This window comes from Ascaphus truei, chromosome 16 (genome assembly GCF_040206685.1).
Source record: "Ascaphus truei isolate aAscTru1 chromosome 16, aAscTru1.hap1, whole genome shotgun sequence".
NCBI classification, from domain to species: Eukaryota; Metazoa; Chordata; class Amphibia; order Anura; family Ascaphidae; genus Ascaphus; species Ascaphus truei.
Genome location: NC_134498.1, coordinates 12,405,867 through 12,419,568, shown reverse-complemented (window position 1 = coordinate 12,419,568; position 13,702 = coordinate 12,405,867). Strand labels below are relative to the sequence as shown.

At 40.6% G+C, this 13,702-nt stretch overlaps 1 protein-coding gene across 7 annotated transcripts in view; it reads right to left on the bottom strand.

The window, feature by feature from the left end:
- The window catches only part of LOC142467290 (uncharacterized), a 62,070-nt gene that overhangs the window by 12,002 nt on the left and 36,366 nt on the right, over positions 1-13,702 (bottom strand). For 4 of the 7 annotated variants that reach the window (XM_075572774.1, XM_075572770.1, XM_075572773.1 and 1 more), the window contains one exon: positions 10,905-13,013. In XM_075572774.1, the coding sequence (XP_075428889.1) occupies positions 12,277-13,013 (737 nt within the window). In that variant the 3' untranslated portion in view covers positions 10,905-12,276. Of the gene's footprint in view, positions 1-1,695; positions 1,807-10,904; positions 13,014-13,702 lie in introns of those variants that run through there. The other 3 variants (XR_012788353.1, XM_075572772.1, XR_012788352.1) reach the window with 2 other exon arrangements.

Genomic DNA, 13,702 nt, shown 5'->3' with positions numbered 1-13,702 from the left:
ATCTTCCATATCGGCACACCAGGAGATTATATTATCGCAGTATACCCGTGCCAGCTCCTCTATATATACACAAAGGCTCCCCTTCCCCCGTGTATTCATACGGTCCAAACATCAGCGTCACGATTTATGACATCATCGGCCCGGCTGCCATTGCTATGGTGATCTGATGCCAAAAGCGTCTCATCTAAAACATAATAGAAGCCACTAGAGAGGATTCCCAGCACGCCCCAAAATGGAAAGGAATCAATAATAGCAATAAAAGGAAAAGTGTATTTACATAACAATGTGTTTAGCGCAGAAAACTCCACATACAATGTTTACAAAACCATGTCAGCCTTATCAAAACAAGCTAAAGGAATCACATGGAGAGTTCCCATCAGCCGAAGGGAGAACTCACAGAGCAGGGGAGCTGGAGAAAAAACAGTTCAGAGCTTCACAGTACACATCAGTCTCTATTACAAGAGTCCTCAATCAGAAAAAAAACAATATTGTGTATGGCAGAAATGTAGCCGGCAGCCGGTGTGAGCTCTTCTACACATATGCTGATAGTAACAGGCAAAGGCACAGAACGAAAGAATCAATAACGTAGTAACAAAAAATGAAATGTACTTCTCATCAATAGAAAGCCCTGACACAGGGAGTGAGAACATTTTTTTGCTATCAAACAATTTATTCTCTCTCATATAGAGATATATGGGGGGGGGGGGGGGGGTGAGGGTGTTAGGGGGAGGGGGGCAAACGTTTTCAAGTCAAAATGTCCATTCTTCTGTCCTGTTCTCACCAACCCACACGTTCGTGGCACTTGTGAGAGGAGACTTAAATGTAAAAAAACACCCTTTCCTGAGGGTCAGAACAGATTACTATGCAGAAAGTCAACATCACAGTTAGCTCGTCTGGATCCTCGCAGATGGGCCTTTTTGGCTTGCCACATACTATATTTTACCGTCACATACTATAACTGGTATTACTGCACCTATTACTTCTCTTTTGAGTAAATATAACCTTTTAAAACTATCAACTACCACACACAGAGCATTCCCTTTAATAGTATCTGGACCGCAGTATGGTTAATACCCTATATCTATCAAGTTCAAACTTCGCTAAATGTAATCGTTTGAGAAACATCCTATATTTATAGTTCTATTGATCCAAAGAAAGGCCAACCCCAGAAAAAACCTCAGTGAAATATTTGGTAATTATGGCTCATGAGCAGAAAAATATATTTCTTATTGACAGACACCAGTGGAGGAGCAGATTACTCAATGGATTAACATCCTTCATATGTTTAACTTGCTTTTCAATTCCCTGCATAACCTTTTCCTAAAGATGTCTATTGTCTCTGCCATCAGTCTCCACTGTCACTGCTCCTATTGTAAAGGACCCTTTCCTTTGCTGCTGGTGAAATCCTTTCTTCTAATCCCAAGGAGAAGACTCATTATATTGTTTACTGCCCTTGCGGTTAAATCATCTCTTGAAAGTTCCTTGTACTGTATGAACCTTGAATATACTTAAAAATAGTAAGAATTTGAGCCAGCCTTGATACTTAGCTCCCCATGAACTTGGGTTGGAATAATGTGAAAGGTGGAGCCTGACTTTGGATAGTTATTGATTACATTATTATATCTCTGGTTCAATGATTACATTTTCTCCAAAATCAGGAATATGTAGATGGAAAACCAATATCATTAGACTTACCCATTGTGTCAAACGTTTTATTTCCTCCTGAACCAGAATCAGGGATATCGGGGACATCTGTGTCTTCCTCATTCTTTATTGTTAGAAAGGCACTGGTGATATCAGGTTTACCTGACGTTAAGACAGACAACAAGAATATATGTTAACAAAATGAAAAAAAAAAAAAAAGTCTTTCTTAAGCGTATCTAATGCTTCAATCCAAAATTGGTCAAAATTAGAATGAAAGTCAAGAAAAATAAAGAAAATAGAGATACATTTTTTGGCAAAGTTCATAATATGAAGCATTCTTGTTCTTCAAAAAGCCTTTTTTGCCTCCCAAACATTGGTGCAATATATATATATATATATATATGCAAATATAGCTGTATGCTCATCTGCATGTCTTAGGCAGGTCTGCAACCCCGCCTTTCCCCATTAACACCCAGCATACAGCACTTCCACTGCAGCAAGGGATTCTGGGAAATGACATGCAAATGAGCACACAGTGTCACTTTTTGCCTCAATAACCATTTTTAACATGGTTCCCTATAGGCTTAAGCTTGCTGCATGGTCACAGCTTTGAGCACAGCCAGGGTTAAGGTGCATACCCAGAAAACCACCCACAGACAGCTGTTTCGACCTTGATGGGTCTCATCAGTGTGGGGTTGATTTTACTGGGAATGCAAGAGAGGCTATGGGATAGGCTAAACCATAATACTGAGTTAAGTTATGGTGAGTAAAAAAAGTGACAAAAACCCTCCACAGGAAAGCAAATATGCAAATATAGCTGTATGCTCATCTGCATGTCTTAGGCAGGTCTGCAACCCCGCCTTTCCCCATTATCACCCAGCATACAGCACTTACACTTATATATATATATATATATATAGGAGTTTGTGTGAGACATCACTGGGGCACTATTGGGTACAACAATGGTGGCTGCAGCTGCAAACTGTCCTCCCGTATTAAGCTTGTGATCACTTCAGTCTGCTTTTGTATTACTATGTTTAATACTATTTGTTTAGTACATGCTGTTGCTGTACTATTGGGAAGCAACACTAACGATTTATTTATTTATAAAATATTTTACCGGGAAGTAATAAATTGAGAGTTACCTCTCGTTTTCAAGTATGTCCTGGGCACAGAGTAAGACAAATAATACATGGTTACAAATACAGTTACATAAATGAACAGGGTATACATTATATACAAGACATTGCGTGCACAGTTAAAGAAAATATATATTATGGGCGAATGAAACAATTACAGACCAGATTAAAATGTGAGACAGCCTTAGATTTGAAAGAACTTAAACTGGTGGTGGATGTGAGAGTCTCTGGTAGGTTGTTCCAGTTTTGCGGTGCACGGTAAGAGAAGGAGGAACGGCCGGATACTTTGTTGAACCTTGGGACCATGGACAGTCTTTTGGAGTCTGATCTCAGGTGATAAGTGCTGCAAGTGGTAGGGGTGAGGAGCTTGTTCAGATAGCTGGGTAGCTTGCCCATGAAGAATTTAAAGGCAAGACAGGAAAGGCGAACTTTGCGCCTAGACTCTAGTGATGACCAATCTAGTTCTTTGAGCATTTCGCAGTGATGTCTGTTGTAGTTGCATTGGAGAACAAAACGACAAATTGAATTGTAGAGGGTGTCAAGTTTGCTAAGGTGGGTTTGAGGTGCCGTGCCATACACTATGTCTCCATAGTCAATAATTGGCATTAGCATCTGCTGTGCGATACGCTTTCTGACCAGGAGACTTAGGGAGGATTTGTTCCTGTAAAGTACCCCTAGTTTGGCATAGGTCTTGGTTGTCAGGGTATCAATGTGCATTCTGAATGTTAAGTGGGAGTAAAACCATAAGCCCAGGTATTTAAAACTAGTGACAGGGGTTAGGGTGGTGTTAGCGTTGGTTCTAATCAGGAGCAAAGTCGCTGGAGGCTTTACAAATTTAGTCTTGGTCCCAAATACCATTGTTACAGTCTTGTCAGTGTTTAAAAACAGTTTGTTTTGGGAAATCCAGTTTTCGAGTCTCAAAAAGTCAGACTGAAGTATGTGTTAAAGGTCAGAGAGGCTATGGCTGTGTGCATATAGGATTGTGTCGTCTGCATACATGTGTATTGAGGCTTCCTTACAAGCTGTGGGAAGATCATTAATGAACACTGAGAAGAGTAGGGGCCCCAGAACAGAGCCTTGCGGGACACCACAGGTGATATCCAGGGGGTTGGAGTTAGAGCCTTAGATGGACACATGTTGGGATCTTCCTGATAGGTAGGACTGAAACCAGTTTAAAGCATGCTTCCCTATTACAGAGCTCTGGAGTTTGTTAAGCAGGATAGCATGATCAACTGTGTCAAAAGCCTTTGCAAAATCTAGGAATACTGCACCAGTGAGTTGTCCCCGTTCCATTCCACACTGGATTTCATTGCAAACTTTTAGCAGGGTAGTTACGGTGGAGTGTTTGGGACGAAAGCCAGATTGGAATTGGCTAGGGAAATTTGTCTTGGTATAGAAATCGCTTAATTGGGAGTGGACACATTTTTCCATGACTTTGGATAGGATTGGGAGAAGGGAGATTAGCCTGTAGTTTGAGACAGTGTTTTTGTCCCCACTTTTGAAGATTGGGACAACTCTGGCAGTTTTCCAGGTCTTAGGGATATGGCCTGCAGACAGGATAGAGTTGACTATGGAAGCAATTGGTTTGGCAATGGCTGGGGCACCAAGTCGTAGGAACCTAGATTGTAGTAAGTCACGTCCGCATTGGCTGCTTAGTTTTAGTTTGAGGAGCGCTTGTGTAATCTCCTCTTCAGATACTGGGCCAAATTGAAAATTGTGGGCAGTGTTGGGAGGGGGTGGGGCTATGTGTGTACTCCCAGGATGAGATTCAGATTTGTGGTTTGGGCTGCGTTTCGCTAATAAGTTAGTGGCACACCCCATAAAGTAATCATTGAATGCATTTGCAATGTCAGTGGGGTTTGTCAGAGTAATATCCCCCTTAGTGATATTACTTGGTTGCTGATGGTTAGGAGGCTGGAATATATTGTTGATAACCTTCCAGAATTTAGCTGGGTTTGATGTATTTTGGTGGAAATTGTCAGAGTAATATTGTGCTTTTGCATGCCTTGTGCACATATTCCGCATGCATTTGTAGTGATTGAGATCCTTGGTAGTGCCAGTTACTTTGTAGCTTTTCCACAAGGTATCTCTGAGCTGGTAGAGTGCAATAAGGTCAGTTGTAACCCATGGAAGGTGGGCCCCCCGTACCCTTATTTTGCGTAGTGGAGCATGGGTATCGCAGAGTTTTAAGAACTCTGATTGGAAATAGTCGAGCGCAGAATCAGGGTCGGGAGTTAAATTGATTCTGTGCCATGGGCAGTTGGTAAGGTCATCCAGAAACTGTTGTGGGTTAAAGTTTTTAAATGTTCTAGTGAGGAGAACTTTAGGGCTTGAATGGGGCGGTTTAATTTTCGTTACACAGTACGTTTGCATGGTCACTGAAAATGTCAGGAAGGATGCCAGAGGATTGGATTCTGCTGGGGTTTGAGGAGAGAATCCAGTCTAGCAAGGAATGGTTATGCGATTTCAGGTTTGTCCGTGTGGGTTGGGAAATGAGTTGTGATAGGTTAAGTGACTTGAGTTGTATCTGGATTTTGTGGTTTTTAGGGTCAAGCCAATTGAAGTTGAAATCCCCAAGAACTAGAAACTCACTCTTCTCATTCAGAGAGGAAATGGAGCCAAGAAATTGGGTGATATCAGTCAGGGATTGTAGAGGGGATCTAGGGGGGCGGTAGATGCCAGCGAGCAAGATGGGCTTAGAAATGGGGAGGCAGATTTTGCCAACTAGAATTTCAAAAGAGGGTGGGCTTGGGGGGCAATTTAACAGTGTAAATTGTAATGTGTCTGCAACATAAAATAACACCCCTCCTCCTCTCTTTGACCTATCTCTCCTAAAAATGGAGTATCCCTGAATGGCTATATTTGCATCAGGGGTTTTAGGGGTTAGCCATGTTTCTGTAAGAACGATGGCTTTGGGTTTATGCATAAGGCACCATGCCCTTAGTTCGTCCAGTTTGGGCAGCAGGCTCCAGATGTTTATATGGGCGACAGATAGCCCTTTTGGAATTTAAAGGTGGAATTCTCAGGGGCATGGGACAGAGTTGAAATGGGAGGACCTGGGTTAGGTTCAATATCACATGCTAAAGAGAGTAATAGTATGAGTAGAAATTTGGGTAGTTTTTTGCAAGTTGTAAATTTGTGTTGTTTGCCATTAGAGTGAGCAGTGGTTGGTGTGCTGGTTTTTAGAGTTCTCCTCCAACATTCAGTAGATGCAAGACTTTTGAGTAGTCCAGGGTGTATGGTGATGCTGGGTGTGGGCCAGGAGGGAGGAGTTTGTAGTGGATAGAGGGAGTAACATCTCCATGAGGCCAGGAGAAAGAAAAAAGTTAAGATACATAGCAGGTTCATTATGCCAGAGGTAGGCAGTGCTGCATGGAGCTGTTGTGAGCAAAGTGCGTGTGTGCAGACTAAACAGCAGGGGTGTGCCTGTTCCTTGTCAAATGTTTTGCTGCATTGCAATGCTAGAGTCAATTCAGGGTTTCCGTGTTTTGTGCAGTCAGTTTTGGGAGAGGCTGCAGTGAAATAAGTTGTAAAGGGGTGGGGGGTTAAAATATGCAGGTTAACAAGCATGGGATCATAGTGTGGTCATATAAGCTCACCGTTTGTTGCCTTGGGTAAGAGTTTGTAGAAAGGATGCAGTCCCCAGTCACCTCTAGTCAAACTATAGTCTAACTATTATTGTCACTTAAAATGATCACTTTAAATGCATCTCTCTTAAGATGCCAATGTTATCCTGCCAATGCAGGGGGATATATGTTTTATACATCTAAAACAGTCACATGACCCTCCCAATAAATCAGCTTGTTCCAGTTGGTCAATTAACAGCACACAGAAGAGGGAAAAAAAACAAAAACAAAAAACACCTTTTGATATTCAAACATACCAAGAGAAATCAATAGTACAAGCCTGGAGGGTAATTATTTTAAAACAGGACTTGCAGATGATCAGGGACGGGATACCACCATAAAGGCAATAACCATTTTTAATAATGTATAACTCGGTGTTTAGCTTGAATATGGCACTTGTGGTTTTCACTCTGGCTTGTTGCCTTGCACTGCATACACTGAAACAGATCGCTTTGGAGACGCTTTGAGGACTGTCGGACAGCACTTCAGGCCTCACAATGGAGAACAGCTCTCTATGGTAGCCGAAAGATCTGTACACCAAAGGCCAACTAAACTCAGTCTTTTTGGTGGGTGTTCAATCCTATTAGTTGTAGGAGAGTGTCGAGGACCTTCCTGGTTTAAGCAAGGACCTGCGAAATGGGGTTCTGGCCTAAGGGAAAATCAAACTATGTGACCAATAGTCATTAATAACCCATGATACAAAACTGTATGCTTTTAGCTTCCTGCTGCAGGATTAACAACAAAGTAGTTAAGGAAAACAAAAGTAAGATCTTAGATCTACACGGCCCACTGAATGCTTTGCAGATCGCATTCACTGAACTGTATTACTAGGCAAAGGGTGTTCACTATTGCCAGTACAGTATATATTTACAAGCAAGATTTTCTGCCAAAGGGACATGGTCAGCCTTTAATTGAAAGCATTTTGTACCTCACATTTACATTAGACTGCAGAATCGTCCAGATATAATGTAATGTAATATATCTTCCTATCCTGTTTTTTAAAGGATTTGCATTGTTATAACAATGAGTCTGCATTAGGCTACAAATTTGATCTCTATCAAATTAACCGCATTCCCATTAACTAACAGCACTGGGGAAATCAATACATTTAAAAGCATAATTACTGCAATCAACAAAGAGGAAACTCAATCACACATAATTAGTGGATAATATCACTTGAACTGAATATTGCAGATTTTTTTCCAATACACGTGTGCACACCACACACACATTTAGGAAATGGCTGTACACACAGTATTAGGTGTCATACAGAGGGTGTCTGTGCTAGATAGAAAAAAGTATCCAGCTTGAAGAAAAGACCAGAATGGTCTAATTATCTGCACCAGACAAAATAGAGGGTGTTTATTGACCCATAACAAACAGGAGCCAGGTGTTTCAGTCCACAAAGGGACCTTCTTCAGGGATTGACCTAAAGAAAGTCCCTTTGTGGACTGAAACGTCAGACTCCTGTGTTATGAATCAAATAAAGTGTGATGTCTCAGAGACTTAATTGTAGTTATCTGCAAGCCATTACTATATGTAGGGAGTATCACTGTGCAATTCTTGGGCCCTGAGCAACAAATGGGTGCTGGGCTTTAGCACACATTTACTCCCATTCATATGGGAGGCATGCTAAAGTTTAGCAACCCTTTGTGGTCTGTTAAGGTTCCCTGTTCTCATTTCCTTAAGTAATGCCAACAATTCTCCGTTTCATAACCTCCTTGCAGGAAGTTACCTGCAGTGATCATTAATCTACAAACATCCACCAAATCTTCATTTCTAGGAAGACTTGAAACCAATAACATTGTGCTATATCATCTTCCTTGAAGTCATGTGTCGTATTCAAAAGGTTTCATTACCTTTTATCCCTGAATTGCAACCATCTTCCTAGTCTTCCGCTATACAATGCCAAAGACCAAAGGTGATTATGAAGCCCAATGACGTTGTGGTAAAGTACTTGCTGGCATTAGTTGTGATGGTTATAATGATTTCCTAAAAGTTCAGGTGAACATACAGTAGGAGTTAAGACTAAGCCATACCCGTCACTGCAATGAATTTGTGGGGAATGATCTTCCTTGTAGACTGTTATTCTTATAGAGAACTATAGTATATGTACGGTGTAAGGATGAGGAACCTTGGAAATATTGCTAGTACAATAAAATTTTATATTAGCCATGTCTCCCTTGCAACATCTCATGGAACGTGGCTGACGCTTCTTTCTCTTGTACCGTGTGTAAAATGTTGTGCAAGGAACTGCTTAACGGAAAGTTTAAAAAAAAATCTATGTAGATACGCAGTGACACACATAAATATGTGTATGTATTTTTGTATACGGGGCGTTAGGGGTCACCCACACATGTTGGAAATACATTGTATTAGGTCACCAATATGTCACATTTGGAGACCTAGATTTTTTCAGTGCCTGCGATTGAACTTGTAATTTGCACGGATACCATTTGTCTCATTTAAAATCCATAACACTGTGCTCATTTGCATGTCATTACCCAGAATCCATGGCTGCAGTGGAAGCACTGTATGCTAAGACAGCCATGCGCAAACTGGGGGGCACAAGATTATTCAGGGGGGGCGCGGCGGTTGCAGAGGCCCTGCGCTCTTCCCCCACGGCATTTCAATTAATTCCGGGTGATTGTGTGAGGCCTCTGCAACTTCACTTACCTTCGGCGACGCGTCACCATGGCGTCAAATGACACCGTTTGGTCATGTGACGTCACATTGGCATAGCAACGTGACGTCACATGACGGGAGCCAGAGAGGAGGTAAGGGCGTGAAAGATTGCGCAGCGCTGTGTTAAGAGATTTTGGGGAAAGGCAGTGGGTCGGCGACCTCTCTGGGACGTGTGAATGTGCTCACAAGTGATACTTTTATTTGCTAAACTGTGGAGGGTTTTTGTCACTTTTGTACTCACCATAATGTATTTAATGTACAGTAAGGTTTAAAATAAAAGTAAATGCAATTTGTGAAACGCTGTGTTATCTGTGTACTAAATAAGGTAATTTTGGAGCTAAAGAGACGCAAATAACGTCATTTCCATCCTGCACCTGCAAACTATCAAGCCTTTTCCTCCCCTTTTTGACCCAATTGTACATTATGTTTGTAATTTGCGGAGTGTTAACAGGAGGAGTTGGGGAGGTACTAGGTGACTGATTGTAGGCGGGTACGGGTTAGTGTACCCGATGCAGCGTAACTCCTATTTAAGTCGATGGAAGTTAACACCAGATTGTCTGCACAAACCCGTACTGCCGCCTGGTGAATCGGGGCCACATCTTATGTGTCACATATAAAGTGTCTGAGGAGTTAATACTGGAGTTAGAGAATACAAGAACCACAACTCTACAAGTGTGAGAACTTTGACTTTCTAAATGCTCAGATTATTTGTACTCTTCCTCTCCTCCAGTACCTGGGAAGTCTCTCCTCCTGCAGCTCACTATGCCCTCCCTATTACTTTTTCACTTTACTATTTCCTCACTCCTTTGTAAACTTGTTGTCCAACTTCCCCACTCCCCTCCTATCCACATGTCTTCATCTCTCCTCCCCTCCACCCATGCCCATATACTGCACCATTATTTATACACCTCTTTCCCAACAACTTCTTTACCCCTCAATAAAAAGCACCCCACAAATCCTCTGTTCACACCCTCTATCTACTCCTTCCTGCTGCTGGGGAACTCTCCTAATTCTGGACCCAGCCCTATACACATCTGCTCTCACCCACACCCCCCTTCTAATGGTGTTTAATACCTGATTTAATACTGACTAACCTTAAAACTCGCCCCACAAATCAAGCATCCCAATAGCATCCCAATAGCCTGCACTGATGGCTACTATCCCACACTCACAGTCACCACCACCACCCATTGTCACAGTGTTGTCACCAAGCACTGCCATCTACTGCACTTATTCGCTCACCTGCTGTTTCTGTAACTCTCCTATCATACCACTTAGATTGTAAGCTCTTCGAGGCAGGTATTTCCTTTCCTATTGTCTGATTTTGCTGCGCTTATTGTATTTTAATTCCCCGTACTGTATTCTTTGTGAAGCGCTGAGCAAACTTTAGGCGCTATACAAATAAAGATATACAATGAGACGCATCAAATTGTGCAACAATTCTCTTTGCTTACATGTGCTGCCAAATAGTTTTCCTTGCAGCCCTCCTGTTGGCACTTAAAAAATATGGTGAATAAAACTAGAGATATGGGTAGTTAAAGCTCACCAATTTGTTGTGTTTGGTATCAAATGGTATGCTTTTTTGAGTCAAATTTCCTGTCTTCAGTCTGCAGCCACAAATCTGGTTACTTTAAGAACACACTTTGTTTTCTATAAAAATATCCTTATAGAATAGCCCACAATATCCTTTCGTATACTGTCGTTTTATAATACACCTTGTTTACAGCAACATTGTATTATTTCTTAATAATGCCATGTTATCGCATAATGTACCTTAGAGCAGTTTTGTTAATTAGTAGTATTGGTACCTGTGACAGGGTAAATAAAAGCCACCTGGCAGGCATATGTTTAGTCTGCAGTGCAGCAGTGGATAGGTTAATTTCAGCTGGGAAGCTCATGGCAATTAGTTGAATCCCAGCTGCCTAATCAAGGTGTGTTAAAAACCCCAGGATGTGTACACATGCCTTGCTGGTGAGGAGATAGGACTGAAAGTGCTGAAGAGATTACTGATGTAAGGTCTGTGTTGCAAAGTACTTATGTGATGAACTGTCTGTCTCCTGCATACAACAGAGTAGCTGCCTTATTTTTGTTTTGTCTGCTAAAGAGAACCTATTTTACTCTATCTGCTAAAAAGAAGATATTATGTTTTTCTGCTGAAGAAAAAGCTGTTTTTCTTTTGTTTGCTGATGAGAAGCTCTTTGTTTTGGTGTGCTGTATGTTTTAAGGCTCAAATAAATAAGCCTTATCCAAAGAACCCGCGTGTGTAGTTGCATGTACCCTGCAACAGTACACATGTTCCTACTTGCATGATGTTAATACTCCGATGTTATCACATACTATACGTTAGAGGAGTTTTAATAATATTGGTATCCATATTCCTACTTGCGTGATGTTAGTACTGCCAGGGTTACTTCTATTTTGATTCTCAGACTTACCGGACCAAACCATGATGCATCAATTTTAGGCATTGCTCTTTCCAAACAGTTTCACATAGGGCAGAGTATTAATGTACTCTAACAGATATTTATAATATATATTTTGCATAAGGTTTCATATTTTAAATATGGCCCTTTCATTACACCTTTCAATCTTTACTGCACAAGTTATCTTCATATTTATTAGTTTTATATTTCACTTATAAGTAGAGATTTATTATGCACCTGTACATGTTAGCACACCTTATCTGGCGTTATTATTTCAGTCTATGGGAGTTAACGTCGGATCAGCTTTGCTAAGCTGTACCGGCATTTGATTAAAATCGGTCCCATGAATGGTAGTGGATATCTGATATCTTTATCTTTTTTACTCAGCCAGTGCTGAAACCACATTAATCAGGCAAAATAAGGGTATAATTATGGACTTGAATCTATCGTTTTTGGCATAGGTAGTAGGCACTGGAACAGACTACTATTGAGTGGTCTATATTCTTAAATTGGATACAGCACCGGTTCGTGCTCCATGCTTACCAACACTACGCGGAGAGGCGTAATAGCCATACTTGGCTTAGCAACACTGAGGATCAATGTTCCATCCTCCTCCTGAACCCCAAAAAATTAGGCCAAAGACAGAAGAGCACAAGTTATTATTATTTTTTTTTACTTGTAAGTAAACTTTAAATAAACATTGCAATAATTCAACAATATTAAAACAAAACACATTAAAAATACAAAATACACCCGACATTATTTTTGTTTGGATTTTTTAAACGGAACATCAATGTTTTGAGTAGCTCTTCTTAGAGGCCTTATGCTCCTCAAGGCTACAGGAGAACTAGTAGATGTTATCTCAACATGGGATGTAACCTGTGGTTGATTAATACTTGTTGAGCTGCCATGTGCACAATTGTTCATACTCATTTGGGAAAGAATGTCTTCCATTCTCTGCATAGAAGCTTGCTGATTCTCCATAATGGTAGCAAACGTCTCTAAACAGGTGTTATGGCTTGTCTGTATTGCAAGCATGTCATTTTTAAACATTTTGAGAGACGCAGACAAGCAACCTACCTGTTTAGAGAGGTCCTTCAAATGCTTGCCAAGGCATACAGGTGCGGAAACTAAACGCTTTAAGTTTTTATCAACCGATCTTAATGTAGAAGTCTGACTCTCCATGTGCTTGATCAATTGGCTTTGGTGAGTTTGCAAACTGGACTCTTGATGCAAGACGGAGCGGCTAGACACTTGCTGTGGAGTCGGTGGATCACTAATGGTATCTTCTTCATCTGAAGACAGAGAATCCCGGCACACCGTAGATGTCATACACAGTGACACAGAATGTTTTTCATGGGCCTGAGAAGTTCCTTCAACAGGGTCTCCAAAAGTGTCATCTGGACCTGAAGTTGAGGTTGTTCCACTGTACCTGTCTCCCACTGGAGACCTTGCTGCCTGCTGTTTCAGCTGTCTGTTTGATTGTAGTTCATGTACTAGAAAAACAATTGCATATCTTCTGTAAATGTCGTATCTTGCAGCCACCCATAATTATTATATACATATGTGCTAACTTGATGTGTTTTATCATGCATATTTCATATTGTCTTTCTTTTCCCTTCTATAAATGGGTTTCTGAACATGCTGGTGCTTTATAACCAAAAATAATAAATTACTTTTCTAATTAAGCATTTGCAATATATTTAAATCACCATTTGGTCTACTTTTCCGATGACCATTTGAACATAAATAATATAATAAAATACTGTACAGCTGCTTCACTGTTTTGCTATAAATACGTTACAACACTGTAGAGATGTGCAAAGTTACAATTTTGATTGTGTATAATTCACATGCAAGTACATCACGACAATCATGACAAAGTGAAAAAATACACAGCACACCAAATAGTGAAATGTAAAATATATTATAATAAGTGATGTGATACAAGTAAATTAAAATGCTTAATAATCTGTGTAATTATAGTGATGTAAGTAATAAATTACAAATGTGAGATAGAAAAACAACAGAATAAAAATAGAACTTGTGTAAATGTGATCGAGATGCTGCTGCTGCTGCTTGTATAGAGTGGCTCAGCAAACTAAAACACTAGTAAACAAGAGAAAAGAAAAACAGCGCAAAGTCTCATAGTATGTTGTAAAATATATCATTTCCCAATCAGCGG